The 23,080-nt window shown below is 37.4% G+C and overlaps 1 protein-coding gene across 1 annotated transcript; it reads right to left on the bottom strand.

The window, feature by feature from the left end:
- Window positions 1-9,362: 9,362 nt before the first annotated feature.
- Window positions 9,363-10,304, bottom strand: LOC110121987 (olfactory receptor 8D1-like). The gene has a single exon (XM_020869315.2). It carries the CDS (start codon window positions 10,302-10,304, stop codon window positions 9,363-9,365), a length of 942 nt encoding a protein of 313 aa, XP_020724974.2.
- Window positions 10,305-23,080: the final 12,776 nt, after the last annotated feature.

Consider the following 23,080-nt stretch of genomic DNA (forward strand, 5'->3'; position numbering starts at 1 on the left):
GAAGCCTGGCAAGCTGCAGACCATGGGATCTCTTAGAGTCAGACACGACTAAACGACTGAACAACAACATATTAGAAGATGGAAATTCAGAGCCCTGTAAGCTCTGAGCTTACCTATTTAACAAATCAAGGGACAAGTGGTGCCCACTGGGCAAGAGCTACTTCTTGAGCCCATCCACAAGCCATAGTAATTCAGTTAGGCTCTCCACAGTGCGATGTATGGGTCACAAAGGCAATTTAAAACAACACAAGAGTGTCACAATGTACAGCAGCCCAAACCACCCTGCTCTACTAGTCTTAGAATTCATGTTTCTTGAAGATAAGGCTGAAAACAGAGTGGAAACAACAGATTGTTCCACTTCCTATTTTCTGAACAATACTTATATGAATGTTTCGCTTTTCATTATAATCAAATCGCTGCTTGGGGAAAGCTTCGTCTCTATGTTCAGGTTTAAGCTGCAGCAATATTTGCTTGTACAAATACTAAGATTGGCTCAATTTACCCAACCCACATTTATCGTGGACCATAGACATATGGCTCTGTGGATACTCAGTTCACATGTTTCAAGGGGTAGAGCTTCTATTGAGACATTTGCACTTTTTTAAGAGCCAGCACTAGTGGTACAACCACATAAAAATGAATGTGTGCCCATATAAAATTATTCACTCAGCTTTAAACAAATCTGCACTATGAAGCATTTGTGAAGGTGAAAATCCCACACTATTAGAAATTTAGACTCATAGTCGCCTGCAGGGATCTGGTTAGTGAAAAGTTATGCATAAGCTATAAAATATAAAAACATCAAAATAATTGTCAATTCATGCCACTGAAGTAATATTCCCATCTCCCCATCAAAAAGCCCCAAACCCTTAGCTCCCTTTTTGTTTCTAAATCTTCTCTTTTTAACTTCTTTATATCCCTGGTCCAATGCACAAGGTACTTTTGAGGGAATCAATTACAGCGCCCCTGTTCTAGACCAATAGAAAAGTATATAAACAATCTGTCAATAGAAGAACAAAATATCTTTATTACATATTTATTGTTGGACAAGGTATACGTAAATCCAAGCCCTGAGTTGGCAACCTCCTACTCTAATCACAGGAAGTGCTAGATTCCTGCCGCTCTCTACCAGAACAGGGAGGAATGCATGGGAAATATATGAGAATATGCTCTTTCTGAAAACATGCTTACTCTCAGAAAGAAAATAAACAATAAAAGAATATTTTCTTATTTGAAGCTCACCTATCAGATAAGTCATTCCACCTTTCCAGGAGGTGTGAATAACGGTGTAAAACAGAGTCCAGAGTGAAGGAATTAATGTTCCACCACATGGAAGGAATATTGGGGATGAGAAAGAGCTGTTTCATATTCATCTTTCATGCACACCTAAAATTTAGAAAAGGCAGATTTCAATCAATCTAGAAAAAAAGCAAGTCTATGATGGATAAAAATAGTATTAGGAAATAGAAAATACTCAAAATTGAAATTTTTTTTTATAGCTACAGCCTTAAGCACTTTATTTACTTAACAGTAAAAAAATGAATAAACTAACCATTTAATTCAATAAACTAAAAAATTAAGACACAAAACAAACAAAAAAAAGCAGGAAGAAGGAAAATACAAAGAAATAAGTAGAAATCCGTGACTAGAAGACAGAATAGCCAATTAATTAATACATGAAAGAATCCAAGATATTTGGAAGATCATTAAAATAATTAAGAAGGAAAAAAGATAATATACATTTGGTGAAATCAAAAACATTGGCTACAAATATAGAACAGAGATGAGTTGTAACAACTTTATTCTTAAAAAGATAGAATAAGAAAAGAAAGGAGAGAGGGAGAGAAGAAAGGGAAAGAAAAAAGAGCACAGAAAACCTGGGGCGAGGGGGTTGGGGAATGGATTTCTCTGGGAAAACTGATTCCCAAAGAGGTATAACCATAGAAAAAATTTAGAAGATTGTCAAATAATCACACTCTCAGAAGCTCCAGGCAAAACTGTTTCTCAGGTAAAACTGCTTCTCAGGTTTCAAACAATCATGGAATAATAATTCCCACATGATTTAAACCATATCAGAGAATACAAACATGAATAGTACTTTATAATTTTTTTCAAAGGTAGCATAACCCCAAAAACAAAACCCCAAAGCTCCCTGAAAACTACAAATTTATAAATACAAAAATTCCTGAATAAAATTCTAGCCAAAAGCAGTTTTCCTTTTCACTTGGATGCCATGAAAGAATAATACATGCTGTCAGGTAAAATTCACTTCAGGAAGACACATATATAATGGAATATAATATATATATTAATATTAACATATACCTTAATATACATATGTTGTTTTCTTCCTAGGAAATTTAAGAGGATGGACTGAAAAACCATTAGATCTAAAGTTTAGTAACACATTATAGAGTAAACATACCAAAAAAAACCCCATCAACTTTATAGTAACAGCAGCATTCCTTCCGGTGAATGTTCAGTGTTGCTCTCCTTTCAGATTCACTGGTTTGATTTGCCTCTATATCTCCTGGATAAATATTAAATCACTTTTGTATAGTTCTAAAAGTATATTATTATATTATTTTTGCACAGTTCCTTTTCAAGGTATAAACTTATAAGAGGATAATTGTCATCTTTTAACAATGAGGCCTCCCATCCAAGAACAAAACAAGTCTTCATGTATTAGAGTTTATGTGCTTTAGGACAGTTTTATATCATAGACACATTTCACATGATTTACCCCTAAGTGAATCAAAATTGAAATTATAACTGAGAAGTTCTAAGTAAGATTTAGGCAAAGTGACACAAAACCCTCTTTATGGTTAAAACACTTATTAGTAAACTTATTAGGATTATTCTGTTCTGATTCCAGAAAGAAAAGTCAGAATGACGTTAGAAGAGCAAGAGGACTTTCATTGACTAAAATAAAAATATGCAAAGATCCTTATAAATTAATACAAAAATGGATGGCCCATAGAAATTAAGCCAAAATCACTCAATAGACAAATATCAAGAATAATATAAATGCAAATTAGCACATTAAACTTCTCCAACTCTGTTAGAAACACAAATTTTGATAAAACAATAGTGATATACATGCTCAAATATCTATATTAATTTCTGTAAGACAGTTTAACAACATATATTAAATACATTATATTGTAAATTCTATATGAACTTTTACCAAGTTGTTCAATTTCTGGTCATCCATATTTAATAAATAAAATAAAACTGGCAAAGATAAAGCTGCAAAGATAAAGTGCTACTGATAATTAAAAAAATAATTTAAATAAATGTTCTTCAAAAATATAAGCTTAAGTAAAATATGGTAGAGATGTACAATAGAATAAAAAGTAGCCATTAAAATAATTTATAAAATTATACTTAGTGACAGTGAATATATTCAAGATAAATAGAAATTTAAAAAGATCTGCTTGCAAATGGCACTCATATACATGATTCAACAGGATGAAAATTTCAAAGTGCATTAACATTTTTTCCTCTTTTCCAGCTGTAATAATTAAATAGCCTGCATATGAATGAGGACATTGTTATAGAGATGATTTTGAAGTAATTTTCTATGTGTCTATGTTGAGTGCAGGGGAATTGAAGGAGTTTTACCTTCTATTCCAAGCATCTTTCAAGATATACTTCAACTGTATCTCAGTGAATTTTTACATATCTATATATACAAAATATACTAAGAATACAGCTCTTTGAATTTTTTATTATGCTCATACCTATTTAGTGACTAATCAGTTAAAAATATAAATAGAAAATTAGCATCACATCAAGGCTTTATCATGTTCCAAGGAGTGAAGTGAAGTAGCTCAGTCACATCCGACTCTTTGTGATCCCGTGGACTATAGCCTACCAGATTCCTCCGTCCATGGGATTTTCCAGGCAAGAATACTGGAGTGGGTTGCCATTTCCTTCTCCAGGAGATCTTCCCAACCCAGGGATCGAACCCAGGTCTCCCGCATTGTAGGCAGACGCTTTACTGTCTGAGCCACCAGGGAAGTTCTCCAAGGAGTAGAAGCAGTGTACATTTTGGTAGTTTTACCTTTTCCGGACTGCGTTTAAGTGGGATCACACAGTATACACTTCTGTGTGTAGATTGTTTCACTCAAAAATTTGTCTGTAAGACATTTTTGTGTCGTGACATGTTTGTGTGCTCTCCATTGTATAAATACAACACGCTTAATTATCCATCCTTCTGTTTGATGAATGTTTAAGATCATGTTCAGTTTGGAACTGTTATATCTTTTATATATGTTATCTTACCAATCTTTTAATTGATGTACATCTTTCTTTCTCTAGGCTATATAAAGAAGATTAATATTTAGTATTAGAAAATAATGCCAAACTGCATTACAACTCAATTGGTAATGCTATACTGCCACTAGTGATGTCTGAGAGTTCCAGCTTCTGCAGATTCTTGCCAACACCTAATATTGTGGGTCTGTTAAATTGCAACATTTTTGGTGTAATGTTATAGTGTCTCATTGTATGCAATCCCTTGATATCCAATCATGTAGACTAATTGATTATTATTCAGCTATTTGGTAGTACTGTTAAAAATTTCAAATATTTTATCAAGAGCTTTGTGGGTGACTGAGGTGATGGCACCTGTGCAAATTGAAATCTCTCCATACATTCTCCTGAAAGCTGTACAGATCAACTAGAAGAACAAGTGAAACCACATAATCACTGCACTTTCAGCACAGCTATATAAAGAGAGCACTACTAAGTTCAAGCTACCTATATGTAGAAATATGACTCCATGTTCTAGCAGAAGTATTGGACTCTTAGAATTAAAAGATATGGCTTAAATGCAATAAGTACCAAAAACAGTAGTCTTGATAGACTAGAATATTGACTATAGGAAAGAAGTCAAGAAAGTTCACATAAGACTCAAAGATGCAACCTTAGAAAGGCAACACTTCTAGGGAAAGAGTATTAAGTGAAGGAAGAGGAAACTTTTTGAATCTGTATTGAAAGAGGAAAAGAAAAGTGAGTGGTTAAATGTAAAATCCTGAGAAGAAAGATAAGGAGGAGAAGGAGCAGGAGGGGAAAGGGAGAGGAATTGGTGGGGAGGGGAAAAGGGAGGAAGGGGATGTAAAGGAGGAGGATGGTGGAGGAGACTCAATGTCCTAAGTGAAAAAAAAAGATATCCATTAAAGAGCCTGTATGCTTTTGTACTGGGCTTCTCAGGTGGCTCAGTGGTAAAGAATCTGCCTGCAATGCAGGAGATGCAAGGAGACATGGGTTTGATCCCTGGGTCAGGAAGATTCCTTGAAGAAGAAAATGACAACCCATCCAGTATTCTCACATGAAAAATTATATGGAGAGAGGAGCCTGATGGGCTATAGTCCATGGTCCACAGAGAGTCAGACATGACTGAGCACATTATATATTACACTTCATGCTTTTATACCAACAGAAGAGAGCATGGATTAGCTAAGATTACTGGAAATTATCTCAAAGAGAAAAACTTGTCACCAAAATTCATGTGAAGATCAACCACAGGCAAAACTCATCTACAGTTAAAAAATAATAAATAGTAGTGATTGGAGGTGTGGGTATTGATTAGCAATGGGCAAGAAGGAACATTTTCAGTTATGGAAATATTTTACATCTTTTTTGGGGTGTAGGCTACACAGGGTGTTCATTTTTCAAACTGATTTGTCTGCATACTTGATATCAACTCATTTCACTGCATGGAAATAATACCTCAAAAATAAACACTAGAATATAAATTAAGTTCTTAATTCCAAAATTGAGAAAGAGATTAATAAAGCAGAAAAAGCACCAGAAAAAATATATAAAGAAACAAATCACAGAGTAGAAGAACATACATAATTAATTTTGATTTTAGACAGGTTTATTCCCAGAGGAGAGAAATATATGCATCTAGGAGTTTGACTGCATACATTACCTCTACTTATTTTTCATTTATTTAATTCTTGCTTATCACTTTTATTCACAGAGATTCATTGAGTCATTCAATGAATATTGTTTGAACAACTGTGTATCATTTGTTACCATAGGTATTAGAGATAAAAAGGCACACAAGAAAAACATGGCCATTGTCACCATAAAACTGAATTGTGTTTAATTTGGGAACACACACACACACACACACACACACACACACACACACAATGCCATCTCATTTGAGAGATGACTATCCACATCACTTCATGATACTTTATCCCTAAACAGTTTGGCATAAGTCCCCTAAGAAAGGAGATGTCCTCCTATACAACCATAATGCAACTATTACACTCAGAAAATTTAACATTGATTCACTTTAACGATGAACACATAACCCACATTTAAATATCCTCAATTGTCCCCAATAATGTGTGTTACAGGTTACTTTTGTTTTGTTTTGTTTTGAAGAGCTAACTGAGCATAATGTTTAATTGACATTTACCTTTAGTATACATAATTTAAAGTCCTTTTCCCAGCCTTTTTCAGTCTTTGATGACATTGGCATTTAAAAAGAACATAGTTCATCATGTTTGATGATCTTTCAGTTTTCACTTCTCTAACTCCTTGTGATTAAATTCAGGTTAAACATCTTTGACCCAGATGGCTACTTTAGGTGACATTGTGTTATTTCTTTCAGAAAATCACAGTAGAAGGGATGAGACATCAATTTGTTCCATTATTGCTAACGTTAAATTTAATCATTTGGTTAAAAAAGTTTTCCATTAAAATTTACTATTGCAGAGGTATTCCCTTTGCTTTATTATGAATGAGGAATCTGTGACATGACACCTTAGGATTCTAGGTCTGGCTTGTTCTTATTCCTTTATGAGGGAGGTACTTTTTGTTTTTTTACAGGGAGGCATTTTCAACCCATTGACTTTAGCTTCCATTCATGATTCTTAGCTAATTCAATTATTAGTATGGTCATTGCAACTTGATAAGTTTCTAATTATATAATTCAGATATAGATTCATATCTGAATTTATATTTATATATAAATTTATAAACATAATATATAATTATAATGATTATGTAAATTAATAAATATATGTTTAAATTTTTCAAGTGGAACTATAAAGCCTCTTGATGAAAGAGAAAGAGGAGAGTGAAAAAGTTGGCTGAAAGCTCAACATTCAGAAAACTAAGATCATGGCATCTGGTCCCATCACTTCATGGCAAATAGATGGGGAAACAGTGGAAACAGTGTCAGACTTTATTTTTTTGGCCTCCAAAATCACTGCAGATGGTGATTGTAGCCATGAAATTAAAAGATGTTTACTCCTTGGAAGGGTAGCATATTAAAAAGCAGAGACACTATTTGCCAACAAAGGTCTGTCTAGTCAAGGCTATGTTTTTTTCTGGTGGTCATGTATGGATGTGAGAGTTGGACTCTGAAGAAAGCTGAGCACCGAAAAATTGATGCTTTTGAACTGTGGTGTTGGAGAAGACTCTTGAGAGTCCCTTGGACTGTGAGGAGATCCAACCAGTCCATCCTAAAGGAGATCAGTCCTGGGTGTTCATTGGAAGGACTGATGCTGAAGCTGAAACTCCAATACTTTGGCCACCTCGTGCAAAGAGTTGACTCATTGGAAAAGACCCTGATGCTAGGAGGGATTGGGAGTAGGAGGAGAAGGGGACGACGAGGATGAGATGGCTGGATGGCATCACCGACTCAATGGACATGAGTTTGGGTAAACTCCAGCAGTTGGTGATGGACAGGGAGGCCTGGTGTGCTGCTATTCATGGGGTCACAAAGAGGTGGACCTGACTGAGTGGCTGAACTGAACTGATATATAATTTATATATATATATATATAAATTTATATCAGATGTAGATTTATTTAGATGTAGAATGATGTCATTCTAATTATATCATTAGTTGACATCATTCTGTAAAGAAGTACTTTCCCTTTTCTATTACTTTTAATTTTATTCATGTCATCATTATTTTTGTATTAGGAAGGACTCATAGACTCTCATAAGCCATCCACTCTGATATTTAAATTGTTCTAAATTTGTCCAGTATAAGCTCCTTAGTTTTGATACATCTCCATAATTATTGGGTACTTTCTTCCTCTATGAAATATTCAGATGCTCTAGACTCATCCTGAATTTTAGATATCCTACCTTGGAATCTGCAATTTCTCCATTAAGTCTTGGTTTTCCTTAGTGGAGTGTGATAGTTAGAAACCAAATATCATTAGATGATATGTATGATCTTTGTTACTTGGATTTCATTGCTTGTAGGCCCATTCAACAAAAAGAGAAAAAAATCACCTATTAATCAGATCAGGTCTTTTGTTCACACCCTCAGTGACTTCCCATTTCACTTAGAAGGACAGTCAAAACTTTCAAACCTTCCCATAAAGCCCTACAGATACTTGCCATCCTCCCCCACCATTCTTCTGTCACCTTCTATTACTCTGACATTTGTTTTCCCTATTTATAGCACACCTTTAAAATTTCTGCTCCTTATATGCAGTGTATATATATATATTTTTCATTATGTGTTCCCTAAAAGGGTAGGGATTTTGTCTTCTGTCACATGGTTGTCCATCAAAAATTGATTGATTGACTGGAAGAATGAAATATAAGGGTATGGTGGGGCAGAAGAATTATGAATAGTGAGAAAATAAGTAGGGAGTATCTAAGGAAGTCATCCAGAACAAAGTCACATTAAGCTCCAACTTAAACTACACAATAAGTTGGACAGAAAAATATGTAAGTTAAAATTAGAGTGAAAATTTAAAATAATTTTGCTCTTTTGTTCCATGCCCATCCCAGCCTCTACCCTGCTTGAGACCACCACAAGACAGATCTTATTTTTGATGGTTATAACAATGACTAGAAATCTTAGGAAAATGCTATTTCTTCTTATATACTAGAAACTATGTAGGATTGCAAAGAGCCAGACATGACTTCAGCAACTTAGCACTCAGATTTCCTTAAAAAATTTTTACAAAAAAATGTATATTGCCTCTATAACTCTGTTGTGTATTAAAAATGCAAATACCTATGGGGATTTACATATTTAGTCATCATTCAATATTACAACTGAAAAAAGTTTGGTCAGGAGTTTTCAGTTTAGCAAGAAAAATTACAAAGAGTTCTGAGATACCTATAAGCTTATACCAAAGGGTGAAAATATATGTAAGAGTTTGTTTCTTGAGTAAGTAGGAGAATAAGGAGAGTTAGAAGACACTTGGTGTTGGGAGTAAGAGCACCTAAAGAGTAACTGAAAATAAGTTATTCAGACCTTTTAGCTTAAAATGGCTCTTGATTTGAAAATAATTAATGTTAAAAACAAGCTAAAAGAAAACACAAGGTCTATTTGTGCTATTTCTTTTCAAAAGTACTATTTTCTACCCAGACCTGGGAAGTTTCCCACCCTTCAGAATTTTTTTAATGGATTCTTTGACATCCTTGTTCCTAAGGCCGTAGATAAGGGGGTTAAGCATGGGAATCACTGTAGTATAAAACACAGAGGCCACCGTCTCCTGTATTCTGTCACTGGTAGATGGTTTAAAATACATGAAGATGATGGAGCCATAGAAAACCCCAACAGCTGCAAGGTGGGAGCTACAGGTACTGAAAGCTTTAGATCTGCCTTCAGCTGAGTGGATGTGCAAGATGCTGGGAAGGATGAAAGCATAAGAGATGAAGATGGCTACAACACATACAAAGACATTGAATCCAACCAAAATCATCACTGAAAGTTCCTTGGTGTAGTCTCTTGAACAAGATATATTCAGAAGAGGAAGGATGTCACAGAAGTAATGGTGGATGACATTAGTGCCACAGAAGGAGCGACTAGATATGAAGCTGGTGTGAATCAAGGCTCCAACAGCCCCCACTATATACACACCGGTGACCAGTAGGAAACAGACTCTGTGGGACATGGTAACAGTGTAGAGCAAGGGGTTACAGATGGCAACATAACGATCAAATGCCATGGCTGTCAGCATGTAGGAGTCATTAATAATGAAGAAGGAGAAGAAAAAGAGCTGGGCCATGCACTCAGGAAAGGAAGTGAAGTTCTTCTCTGACACGAAGTTTACCAGCATCTTTGGAATTATGACCGAGGAGTAGCAGAGATCTATGAAGGACAAATTACTGAGAAAATAATACATGGGCGTGTGAAGCTGAGAACTGATCCTGATTAAAATGACCAAGCCCAGGTTGCCCACCATGGAGACCATGTAGATCAATAGAAACAGGAAGAAGAGAGGGAGCTGGAGTCCTGGCTCATCTGTTAACCCCTCAAGGATGAACTCAGTTACCAAAGAATGATTTCTTGTGTCCATTCTTCTCCCAGTGTGGTTTGGGGAAGAGATTCTCATTGGCCAAATATTGTCATCTGACAGGATTTAACAATCCAAGATCTGATGAATGACATATTTTCTAACTGACCCAGAATTTCAGGAAACAAGAAACTAAAATCTACTCCTGATTGAAGACTTTCTGAAGATGTTGATGCTTTATTTGGCTCCAGTTTTTACTACTCTCAAGTAACATTTAGGAGTGAAAACCATTTTGTCTTTACAAATGGAATTTTAGATTCCTCTACTAATGGATGGATGGATGGAATCACCAATGCAATGGACATAAACTTGGGAAAACTTTGGGAGATGTTGAGGGGCAGGAAGGCCTGGCATGTTGCAGTCCATGGGGTTGCAAACAGACAGTCATGACTGGGTGACTGAACAACAACAATTAATGGAAAACCACCTTTCTGTAATTCAGACACCTTTGGAGAAATAGTACAGTGTTGCCACCCTGTTTTGTTGATGTTCAGTCTGCAACAATCTATGCTCACTTACAACGTCTCAAGGGCTGTTATAAATGGTCTCTTGCTGGTATCGCTTGCATTTTTCTTCTTGGCTTTGGCATCTTTAACATCTTTAATTTGGTCTTCTCTGACTCCAGTTGCAAAGTGCTTATTTCCTCCAGGATATCTTGACTTTTTCTTTGTTTTTGCTTGACTGAGAGACTGAGAAAGAGGTTAAGTAAACATGTGCGTTAAATCATACAATTTAAAAGCAATAATATTTTCACTGCTTATTGCACTAAACAAACCTTTAAGATTCTGGTGGGCAGGTGTAGAGATCTACTGCCATATGGCCACCAGAGACTAGCCTCATTTTTTCGTTTATTAAACCTGCCACGTACCAATCTGCAGTGACTTGCCTCTTTTCTCAGTCTTTCTTTGCCCTCTATGAATGGGAGCCAAAGAGGGGCAGCCATGTCCGTATCTGGATAACAGCTTAGAGGGGTGGGATAGGGTGGGATGGAGTGGGAGGTGGAAGGGAGGGACAGGAAGGAGGGGACATATGTATACTTATGGCTGATTCATGTTGTTGTATGTCAGAAACCAATACAATGTTGAAAAGCAATAATCCTTCAGTTAAAAATAAATAAAAATTTTAAAGACAAATTATCCTGAGTGAAATGAATTAAAAGCATCTAAAGGCAGAGAGCATGCTTGGGGTGTTGGAGGAACGCTAGGAGGCCAATGAGGCTGGACTAGACAGAACCTAAAAGACAAGTGGAGGCTGTAAATGGAACTGTGTGCTGGTTGCAGGTATTAGTAAAACCTGTGACTCTCATCTCATCTATGATGGGGCAATGCTGGAGTTTGCAGAAGGCAGTGTGTTCTGTGCTCTGATGTTTTTTTTTTTAAAGGATCCTTCATGCTCTGGTTGCTCTGTCAAGAATGTTCATTGAAGAGTGAACAAGGTGATTCAGGGAAATCAGATAGGAGACAAAATGTGCTCCTGTTGAGAGATGATAGCTTGGACCAGACTAGTAATGATGGGGATATCAAGAAGTAGTCAGAAAAATTGCAGCTGGATTACAAATTGGATATGGGCATCTGAGAAAGAGTGCAGAGATAGGATGGAGGATATGAGCCTGAGGTTGGATCAATGGTCATGGTAGAGAGAAGGCTTAAGAGACAGTTTTCTGTTTTTGATATTTTAATTTGGATGTCTTATTATATGACCAAATGGATAAATTGAGTAGGAAACTGAAGATATGAGTTTGGAGTTCAGAGGCGAGGTCTGCCTTGGACATTATTTTCTGAATCATCAGTGCATGCATGACATTAAAAGCCGAGGGACTGGATGAGGTCAATCAGGTATGATGTGTACAAACACCTTAAAGCAGTTCCTGGTATGTGAAAAGTTATCAATAAAGTTTGGTGTGGTCATTTTTATTGTTATATCTGATATTTTGAAATAGACATTAAGAATTTTTAGTGCCTTTTCTCCGTTCTTTTTCTATTCCTTATCACCCCTTCCTGACTACTCCCTACAGCAATTCCCCCAGAGCAGTATTCCAACAGAGCAACAGTGCTGCTCTATAGACATCCAACACAGACCCTAGGACCCAGCAGAGATCTGTACTTAACTGTTCACTTTTCTCTCTTCTTTCAAATTCTACCAACATGACTTTGGTACACTTTCTACCCCTAATTCTTTTCAGTCTTCAAGTAAAGCAATGCTCTCAGACAGTAGCCTATATTTACACGAAAGTTCCCCTAGGTTTCCTTTCTTTTTTAAAAATTTTCTTTGGATGCATTTACATTCTTTGCATTACTCTCTTTTCTTAGAAAAATCTGAATAAGGAGTGCCAAGGCTGGGATAAGATTTAATTATCTTAGTGCTATTAGAAACTGGACACACTTCAGATAAATATTAAAAATATATATACCTGTATGGATTGTGACATTAACAAAAAATAGTTCAAAATTTCTTTTTTTTTAAATTTATTTTTATTAGTTGGAGGCTAATTACTTTACAATATTGTAGTGGTTTTTGTCATACATTGACATGAATTAGCCATGGATTTACATGTATTTACTTTTTCCTTGACAAAGTATTAGATACAAAGTTCCTTTAACTTCTTCTAATACAATAGCAACTCTTGGGTGATTCTGTCTCTGAGGCATAGGGTTGTTTGAAAATTTTTGAAGATCTTGATGTTTAAGCCATGAAAAAGAGTCTTTTTTAAATTAGAAACATCTAACAATTTAAGTTCTGGGATATGTTTCTCATTCTAGTATTGCAACCAGAAGAGAAAAGCAGACAGAATAAATGAATAGAGGTGTCAGAAAAAATGCTAGGATTTCCTGCCTTTCATTTTGAAGGTTTGTGAATCCACTGTTAGAAAGCATAGAATGGAGAATGGCATGATTTTTGACCCTTAATGTAGCAGGTTATGAATTAGACTGAGTGTCAGGAGCTTGAATTTTTATTCATCAATTGACCCATTGCTAACTCAGAGACGTTGGATAATATCAATTGGTTAATGTCAGTGTCTTTCTAGTGAAAGGAATTCCTGGCCTGACTAAATCTTGTGATGTTACATTATTAATGCACGTGAAAATTCTCTATAAACTGCAAAGTTGCATATAAATGAGAGATATTATTAATATGACAGCACTCAGGAAATCAAGAGTTTGAAGTCAGAACAGGTATAGAACTAGTGAGAGAAGAAATGGTCTCTATGCATTACATGCTTTATGCCTACCTGTCAAGAAGCAGACACCTGCCTGTTCAGTATTACCCATTAGCGTGGGTGATAAGAATTTTTAACTGCCTTACAAAATTCAGCTTCAACTACAATATCTTATTAAGGGTGGATAGAATTTCATGACTTACCTGAATATTACCAACAGGTAAAGTGTTGTTGGTCCCATATGATGTTTTAACTTTGGTCTCACATAGTGCATTCATGTGTGCGCACACACACACACACACACACACACACAAGATAATTTTACAACCAAGCATTAATGGCTCCAAATCTTTCTGATTCTGGAAAAGCCATGGAGTTGATGTTATATAAGGATTCAAGAAATGTTATCAATGAGTAACAGCTTAAAACCAATTAAGCAGAGCAAGAAAAGTAATCCCACTGACTCTCAGTCCTCTGTTATTGAAGAAACATTTTATTTGCATCTACGTGGACCTGAAGGAGATGATGTAAGCATAAATTCCCCTTAGGGCATCGTCATCCCAGTAGTTGAACTCTATAGGGAAAAAACAATTATAAAGTATCTGTTTGTTGGCAGTATAGTGGTATTCCTATTCCTGGAGTGCTTAAAACAAACATCAAACTTCTTTCCCTGAGTGGTAAGAAAATTAATGATTCCATAACAAATATACTGTGGTTGGATGGCATCACTAACTCAATGGACATGAGTTTGAGCAAGCTCTGGGAGATGGTGAAGGACAAGGAAGCCTGGAGTGCTGCAGATGATGGAGTTGCAAAGAGTCAGATACGATGGAGTGACTGAACAACAACAGATAGCAAATATCAAACTTTGGAAACCATATTAAAATTACATTGCTTTATTAAAACCACACAATATCAAGTATTTCCTTAGCATTTAAAATTTTCTATAATCCAGTCAAACCCATTCTATTATCTCTGAACATAGAAAAATTTATTGTTCTTAACTCTTCTAGATGTTTTCATGGATTATACATGGAGAAAAAGAATAGGTGATTTTTTTTTTTTCTATAAGGTGTCACCTGGTCTCCAAAGTTTTTCCTTATATGTCACATGTCTGTGGAAAGTGTATATACATACACTTCCCCAGGTCAGTCCTGATTTCAAATATGTGTCTTTTAGCCAATAGAAGCCTCCATAAATTGTTCATTTCTTTTTCAAAATGCTAGCAGCTTTATCATGGTATAATTGACATACAATCAATTGCACATTTAAAGTGTATAATTAGGTAAACTCGACATGTTTACCCATGAAATCATCGCCAAAATTAAGAGAATGAACATATTCACCCCGCCCTTTGTAATCTCTCCCTCTCAAGCTTCTTCCATTCATTCCCAGGCAACCATGAATCTACTTTCTGCTACTGTAGATTAGTTTGCCTTTTCAAGAAATTTAAACCTATAAAACTATCTAGTATATACTCTTACCTTGACTTCTTTTATTCAGCATAATTATTTTGAGATTCACTCATGGTTTCTTTGTGTGTATACATAGTTTCTTTTCTTCCCCTTCTTTTCATTTTTTATTTGTTTTGAATCATATGTCCAGCTTTTCTAGTACCATCAGATGGCCTTGTTTTGTAAATTTATTGAGATCAATTGGCCAAATATGTGAGTCTATTTTTAAAATTTTTGCTCTTCATTGATCTATTTATCTATCTTGATGCCTGTATCACACTGTCTTGTTACTTGCAACTTCATAATACATTTTGAAGTTTATAACATAAATCTTCAAGCATCATTCTTTACGAAGGTTTTTTTTTTCCCTAGGACTTTTGCATTTTCTTATGAATTTTATAAGTAGCTTATCATCATTATAAAATGTCTGCTGGGGTTTTGAATGGGATTATATTGAATCTGTAAATAAGCTTGAGAAAAACTGACATCTTAATATTGAGTCTCCTGCTACAGGAACACAGTATATTCAGGTCTCCCTTAATTTCTCTCAACAAAGGTTTGCTTATAAAGATCTTACATATATTTTGCCAACTTTATCACTAAGGATTTGATAAGATTTTTGCTTTTGAAAATGGCATTTTTTAAATTTAATTTTCTGTTGTTTTTTGAGAGTGTATTGAAAATAATAAATTTTTGTTTGTTGATTTTGTTTCCTACAATCTGACTAAAGTCGATTACTATTTATAGTAGCTCATCTTATAGATTCCATTGGGTTTTCTACATAGACTATCCATGCTATTAAGAAGTTTTACTTCTTCCTTTCTGGGCTAGATGAACTTTATTATTTTGTTGTTGATATTTTGCCTATTGCTTGGAAGTCTATTTGACCCGATATTAACAAATCCACTCCTTATTTTTAAATAGTAATGTATCCATAGTATATAATTTTTATCTTTCTACTTCCACCTGCATATGTCACTCTATTTAAAAAGATTTCTTGCAGACAGAGTTGCTCTATTAGTGATTCTGTAGATGATTCATGAATTAGACCATTTGTAATTAAATTGATTATTGGTATGTAAAGGACTAAGTCTGCCACTTTATTATGTTTTTTTTCCCCTATTTTCCCTGATTCCCTTTCTTGACCTCCTATGGTTTACTTGATATTTTTTGGAATTTCATTTTAGTTTATTTATAGTGAATGATGTGAGAATGGATGTGAGAGCTGGACTATGAAGAAAGTTGAGCACTGAAGAATTGATGCTTTTGAACTGTGGTGTTGGAGAAGACTCTTGAGAGTCCCTTAGAGACTGCAAGGAGATCCAACAAGTCCATCCTAAAGGAGATTAGTCCTGGATGTTCATTGGAAGGACTGATATTGAAGCTGAAACCCCAATACTTTGGCCACCTGATGTGAAGAACTGTCTTCGCATCAAGGTCTTGGGAAAGATTGAAGGCAGGAGGAAAAGGGGACAACAGAGGATAAGATGGTTGGATAGTATCACCAACTCAATGGACATAGTTTTGGGTGGACTCCAGGAGTTGGTGATGGACAGGGAGTCCTGGCATGCTGCTGTTCATGGGTCGCAAAGAGTTGGACATGACTGAGTGACTGAATTGAACTGAACTGATACACGTATACATATACACCCATGAGCAAAGTCAAAACAGCCCAACAAAAATAAAGTACAGTAGATTGACCCAGGTAAAAAAAGAAATAAAAAATTACATTTACCAGTTAAGAATAAAACTAACTAAAGCATAAACTGGAAAACAAAACTAAAGCAAGGTGCCAAGTTGGGGAATAAAACAATGAAAACAAAACTAACAAATATGTTCAGAGGAAAGGAAAGAAAGAAAAGAAAGAAAGACTAGATATGCAAAGTTAAATGGAGGTAGATGAAGAAGATCTATATACATTAAATGTTAACTGCTTGGAGAAGACAATGGTAACCCACTCCAGTACCCTTGCCTGGAAAATTCCATGGACGGAGGAGCCTGGTAAGCTGCAGTCCGTGGGGTCGCTAAGAGTCGAACATGACTGAGCGACTTAACTTTCACTTTTTGCTTTCATGCATTGGAGAAGGAAATGGCAACCCACTCCAGTGTTCTTGCCTGGAGAATCCCAGGGACAGGGGAGCCTGGTGGACTGCCGTCTATGGGGTCGCACAGGGTCGGATGCGGCTGATGTGACTTAGAAGCAGCAGCAAGGAGGAAAGAGCAGTAAGAAAGGCAAACAAAGGAATAAATATATAGATAATAGAATAAATTTTAAAATTATGATTATAAAAATAGACAAGAAATAATAAGAAGAAACATCCCACCCTCGCCTTCTCCCACAGAGTCCAAAAGTCTGTTCTGTACATCTGTCTCTTTTTCTGTTTCGCATATAGAACAGCAGCAAAACATATATATTATCCAGGGTGAAACAGATCACCAGCCCAGGTTGGGTGCATGAGACGAGTGCTCAGGCCTGGTGCACTGGGAAGACCCAGAGGGTTGGGGTGGAGAGGGAGGTGGGAGGGGGGATCAGGATGGGGAATACTTGTAAATCCATGGCTAATTCATGTCAATGTATGACAAAAACCACTACAATATTGTAAAGTAATTAGCCTCCAACTAATAAACAAATAAATGGGAAAAAAAAAAGAAGAAGAAAGAAAAGAAAAAAAAAAAAAGGAAAACTCTGAAGAACTGCAAAAGCCCAACCTAGAGGGAAAAGTTGATAACAATAAAAAGTGTGACTGAATATACACGTATACATATACAACCATAAGAAAAATCAAGAGTCCAACAAAAATAAAGTATAATAGATTGACCAGGCCAACAATGGAAATGAAAAATTAAATCTACTAGAGCAAAACTAACTAAAGCACAAACTGGAGAACAAAACTAAAGCAAGGTGCCAATTGAAGAATAAAGCAATGGAAATAAAACTAACAAATATGTTGAGAGAAAAGGAAGAAGGAAAAGAAACAAATAATAAATATTCAAAGTTAAATAGAGGTAGATAAAGAAAATTTATATGCATTAAAGATTAATTGCAAGGGGAAAAGAACAGCAGGAAAAGCAAATACAAGAATAATGTAGAAAAGGCCATAATAGATTTTAAAAATTCAAAGTTTAAATTAAGAAAAGAGAAAAGAAAAAAATAAAGGAAAACTCCACAGAACTGCAAAAGCCCAAGTAGAGGCAGAAGTTTATAACAACAATAAAAAACATGACTGCGCGGGGGTGGGACCCTCAGAAGTTAATTAGATTTCATAGTGACAATAAAATTGACAACTACAACAGAGGGATACTGAGCAATACTGCATAGGAACCTGGAATACTAGGTGCATGAATCAAGGCAAATTGGAAGTGGTCAAACAGGAGATGGCAAAGGTGAACGTCTACATTTTAGGAATCAGCAAACTAAAATGGACGAGAATGGGTGAATTTAACTCAGATGACCATTATATCTACTACCGTGGGCAAGAATCCATAGAAGGAATGGAGTAGCCATCATAGACAACAGAAGAGTCCGAAATGCGGTACTTGGATGCATCTCAAAAACAAAAGAATGATCTCTGTTCTTTCCAAGGCAAATCATTCAATATCACAGTAATCTACAGTAATCACAGTAATGCCCCGACCAGTAACGCTGAAGAAGCTGAAGTTGAATGGTTCTATGAATACCTACAAGACTAACACCCAAAAAAGATGTCCTTTTCATTATAGGGGACTGGAATGCAAAAGTAGGAAGTCAAGAGATACCTGGAATAACAGGCAAATTTGGCCTTGGAGTACAAAATGAAGCAGGGCAAAGGCTAACAGAGTTTTGCCAAGAGAATGCACTGGTCATAGCAAACACTCTCTTCCAACAACACAAGAGACAACTCTACACATGGACATCACCAGATGGTCAATACTGAAATCAGATTGATTATATTCTTTGCAGCCAAAGATGGAGAAGCTCTAGACAGTCAGCAAAAACAAGACCGGGAGCTGACTATGGCTCAGATCATGAGCTCCTTATTGCCAAATTCAGACTTAAATTGAAGAAAGTAGGGAAAACCACTAGACCATTCAGGTATGACCTAAATCAAATCCCTTATGATTACACAGTGGAAGTGACAAATAGATTCAAGGGATTAGATCTGATAGACAGAGTGCCTGAAGAACTATGGATGGAGGTTGTGACATTGTACAGGAGGCAGTGATCAAGACCACCTCCAAGAAAAGGAAATGCAAAAAGGCAACATGGTTGTCTGAGGAGGCCTTACAAATAGCTGAAGAGAAGTGAAAGGCAAAGGAAAAAAGAAAAGATATACCAATCTGGATGCAAAGTTTCAAAGAATAGCAAAAAGAGATAAGAAAGCCTTCCTCAGTGACCAGTGCAAAGAAATAGAGGGGAAAAAATAGAATGGGAAAGACTAGAGATCTCGTCAAGAAAATTAGAAATACCAAGGGAACATTTCATGCAAAGATGGGCACAATAAAGGACAGAAAATGTATGGACCTAACAGAAGCAGAGACTATTAAGAAGAGATGGCAAGAATATGCAGAAGAACTATCCAAAAAGATTTTCATGACCCAGATAACAATGATGGTGTGATCACTCACCTAGAGCCAGACATCCTGGAATGTGAAGTCGAGTGTGCCTTAGGAAGCATCACTACGAGCAAAGCTTGTGGAGGTGGTGGAAATCCAGTTGAGCTATTTCAAATCCTAAAAGATGGTGCTGTGAAAGTTCTGCACTCAATATGACAACAAATTTGGAAAACTCAGCAGTGACCACAGGACTGGAAAAAGTCAGTTTTCATTCCAATGCCAAAGAAAGGCAATGCCAAAGAATGCTCAAACTACCACACAATTGCACTCATCTCACATGATAGCAAGTAATGTTCAAAATTCTCCAAGCCAGGCTTCAACAGTATGTGAACCACAAACTTCCAGATGTTCAAGATGGTTTTAGAAAAGGTAGAGGAAAAAGAGATCAAATTGCCAACATCTGCTGTATTATCAAAAAAGCAAGAGAGTTCCAGAAAAATATCTACTGCACCTTTATTGACTATGCCAAAGCCTTTTACTGTGTGGATCACAACAAACTGTGAATCACAACCACCTGACTTGCCTCTTGTGAAATCTGTATGCATGTCAGGAAACAACAGTTAAAACTGCACATGGAACAACTGACTGGTTCAAATAGGGAAAGGAGTACATCAAGGCTGTATATTGTCATCCTGCTTATTTAACTTACATGCAGAGTACATCACGAGAAATGCTGGGCTGCATGAAGCACAAGCTGGAATCAAGATTTCTGGGAGAAATATCAATAACCTCAGATATGCAGATGACATCACCCTTATGGCAAAAAGCAAAGAAGAACTAAAGCGCCTCTTGATGATGAAAGAAGAGAGTGAAAAGGTTGGCTTAAAGCCCAACATTCAGAAAACTAAGATCATCGCATCTGGTCCCATCATTTCATGGCAAATAGATCGGGAAACAGTGACAGACTTTATCTTTTTGGGCTCCAAAATCACTCCATATGGTGACTGCAGCCATGAAAATAAAAGATGCTTGCTCTTTGAAAGAAAAGTTATGACCAACCTATACAAGGTATTTAAAAACAGAGACATTACTTTGCCAACAAAAGTCCTTTAGTCAAGACTATGTTTTTTCCAGTAGTCATGTATGGATGTGAGATTTGGAGTATAAAAAAGCTGAGCACCAAAGAATTGATGCTTTAGAACTGTGGTTTGGAGAAGACTGTTGAGAGTCCCTTGGACTGCAAGGAGATCCAACCAGTCTATCCTAAAGGAAATCAGTCCTGAATATTTATTGGAAGGATGGGTGTTGAAGCTGAAACCCCAATATGCTGGCCACCTGATGCAATGAACTGACTCATTGGAAAAGACCCTGATGCTGGGAAAGATTGAAGGCAGGAGGAGAAGGGGACGACAGAGGATGAGAGGGTTGGATGGCATCACTGACTCAATGGACATGAGTTTGAGTAAACTCTGGGAGTTGGTGATGAACAGGGAGGCCTGGCGTGCTACAGTCCATGGAGCTGCCAAGAGTAGACATGACTGAGTGACTGATCTGAACTGAACTGAACTGAACACGGGGAGAAAATGGAGGGAAAATTCAAAACAATCTACAGAACAAGTCAAAACATAGGAATAATAAATGTTTTTGTTGAGTCACTGCTGTTAAAAGACCTTTGCCTCACTGGGAATCACAGTCCACCTCACCTCTCTAGAATGCCCTCTGACACTGTTCTGATCTTTGGACCTTCTTTGGGGGCAGCTCAGCTTCTAAACTGGTCCTAATCCTGTGTGTTCTTGCCTCCAATCCGCAGCTATCAGAACTAGTGCATTTTCTTTTGTGGGAGCTCTCAATGACCTTTTATATATTCCATAGACACAGAGTCTGCTTAGTTGATAGCGTAGATTTAATCTGCAGGTTGTACAGCTGGTGGGAAGGTGTGGGGTCATCTTCCTTAGCCACACTGCCCCCTGGGTTTCAACTGTGGTTGTATTTCCACCTCTGCAAGTGGGTCAATCTCCCGGGTTTGCTCCTGTCTGCCCTGGAGGATGTGGGCCTGCCTCTGTGAGGGCCTGATGTGGAGGTAGTTCAGCTGTTTGCATCACAGGGGTTATGACAGCACCAGGTACTCAGGGGAGTTGGTGGCTAGGGCAGCAGGAAACACAGTGCTCTAGAAGGATATGGCAACCAATGTTGGCCAATACACTCCAGTTTTCTTACCTGGAGAACCCCCTCCCTGCCAGAGAAGCCTGGCAGGTCACAGTCTACAGGGTTGTAAGGAGTTGGACACTACCGAAGCGACCCTGCACGCATAGACGAGACTTTTTGGCCTGCAGCAGCTCTGTCCCATTGAGATTTGAACGTGAAGGTGGCACAGCTGCTTGGCTTGCAGGGACTCTGGCAGTGCCAAGCTTGCAGGGACATGCTCTGCCTCCAATGCAGGAGTTATGGCCCTATCAGAGTCTTTTTTCGAGCCTCTTGTAGCTGGCGATCAAAGGCCTCTTTAGCCAGTCTTTCTCCATAGCTCCACCGATGCAGGTTCTTAGAGGGCTCCCTTCCCTGGATTCCTTCTCTGTTGTTCCGGGTGTCAGGCACTCAGAGGGGCCCCGCCTGACTGGGGTCCTACACTGTAGATCAGCACGTCAGGCATTAAAGGGGCGCCCTGGGTGGAGCCCTACTCTCATCGGTCACTTAAAGGAGCACCTTGGGAGTGTCCCTGCTCTCTAGTTCAGTGCGTCAGGCATTTGATGGGCCAGCCTTGCTATTCTTCAGCTGCAGATGCTGTCCTGTGGGGAGACAGAGGCTATGGTGATGGCTCCACCCCCTACATGTGACTCAGTATCACTTTGCTTCCATGGCCGTAAAGCTCTCCTCCGCATGCATTTCCCAGTACAATCTCCCCCCTCACATCCCCTCGATCAGTCTCTCCACAGTCAAGAGCAGCCCTCCCCCTGGGGTTGTTCCACAATCCTTAAACTTCATCTCCCAGCCACTGCGCCTTCCAGGAGACCTGTGTCCCTGTCCGGGGCATGAATGTATGTATGTGTCCAGCAAGGACTATCTGATTCTTATTCTATTTAGGCTGCCACAGATCGGCTGTTTCACTCTCCGCCTTAAATGTTTTTCCTCTGACTCAGACAATTGCCCTGAACTGGGGATCAGACCCCTGCTTCAGTTCCCCCACCCACAAGGGCAGGTCCAGTCCTACTAACACTCCTGTTTTTCCCCCTAGTTCCTAGTTTTTTGTGATTCTATATATTCTTTTCCTCTGGTCAGGACTTCTTGTCTACTGTCAGATGGTGTTCTGCATGCACTTGTGTCTGAAGGTGTATTCCTCTTGCATCCGTGGAGGGATATGTACTGTACATCCACCTACTCATCCACCATCTTGTTCTCCCATTTGGTCTTTTTGTTTGATCAATACAGGTTTGAAATATTTTTATTTTCATTATATCAAATGAAATAAAAGTGAAAATAGCATTGGAGATATCTAATGGAAAGCAATAGAATCTCAAAGGAAAGGTAGAAGCCTAATGTGTAGAAGAAAATTACTGGAAAGGCCTTACACTTACACACAATTACCTGGGGCAATATATATCTTTGAGTAAAATCACAGTTCCTGAAGTCAGACATTCGAG

Source organism: Odocoileus virginianus, unplaced genomic scaffold (assembly GCF_023699985.2).
Source record: "Odocoileus virginianus isolate 20LAN1187 ecotype Illinois unplaced genomic scaffold, Ovbor_1.2 Unplaced_Scaffold_19, whole genome shotgun sequence".
Classification (NCBI taxonomy): Eukaryota; Metazoa; Chordata; class Mammalia; order Artiodactyla; family Cervidae; genus Odocoileus; species Odocoileus virginianus.

Bases quoted from the DNA above. Each gene is read 5' to 3' on its own strand.
- LOC110121987 (XM_020869315.2), bottom strand. From the start codon at position 10,304: ATGGACACAAGAAATCATTCTTTGGTAACTGAGTTCATCCTTGAGGGG.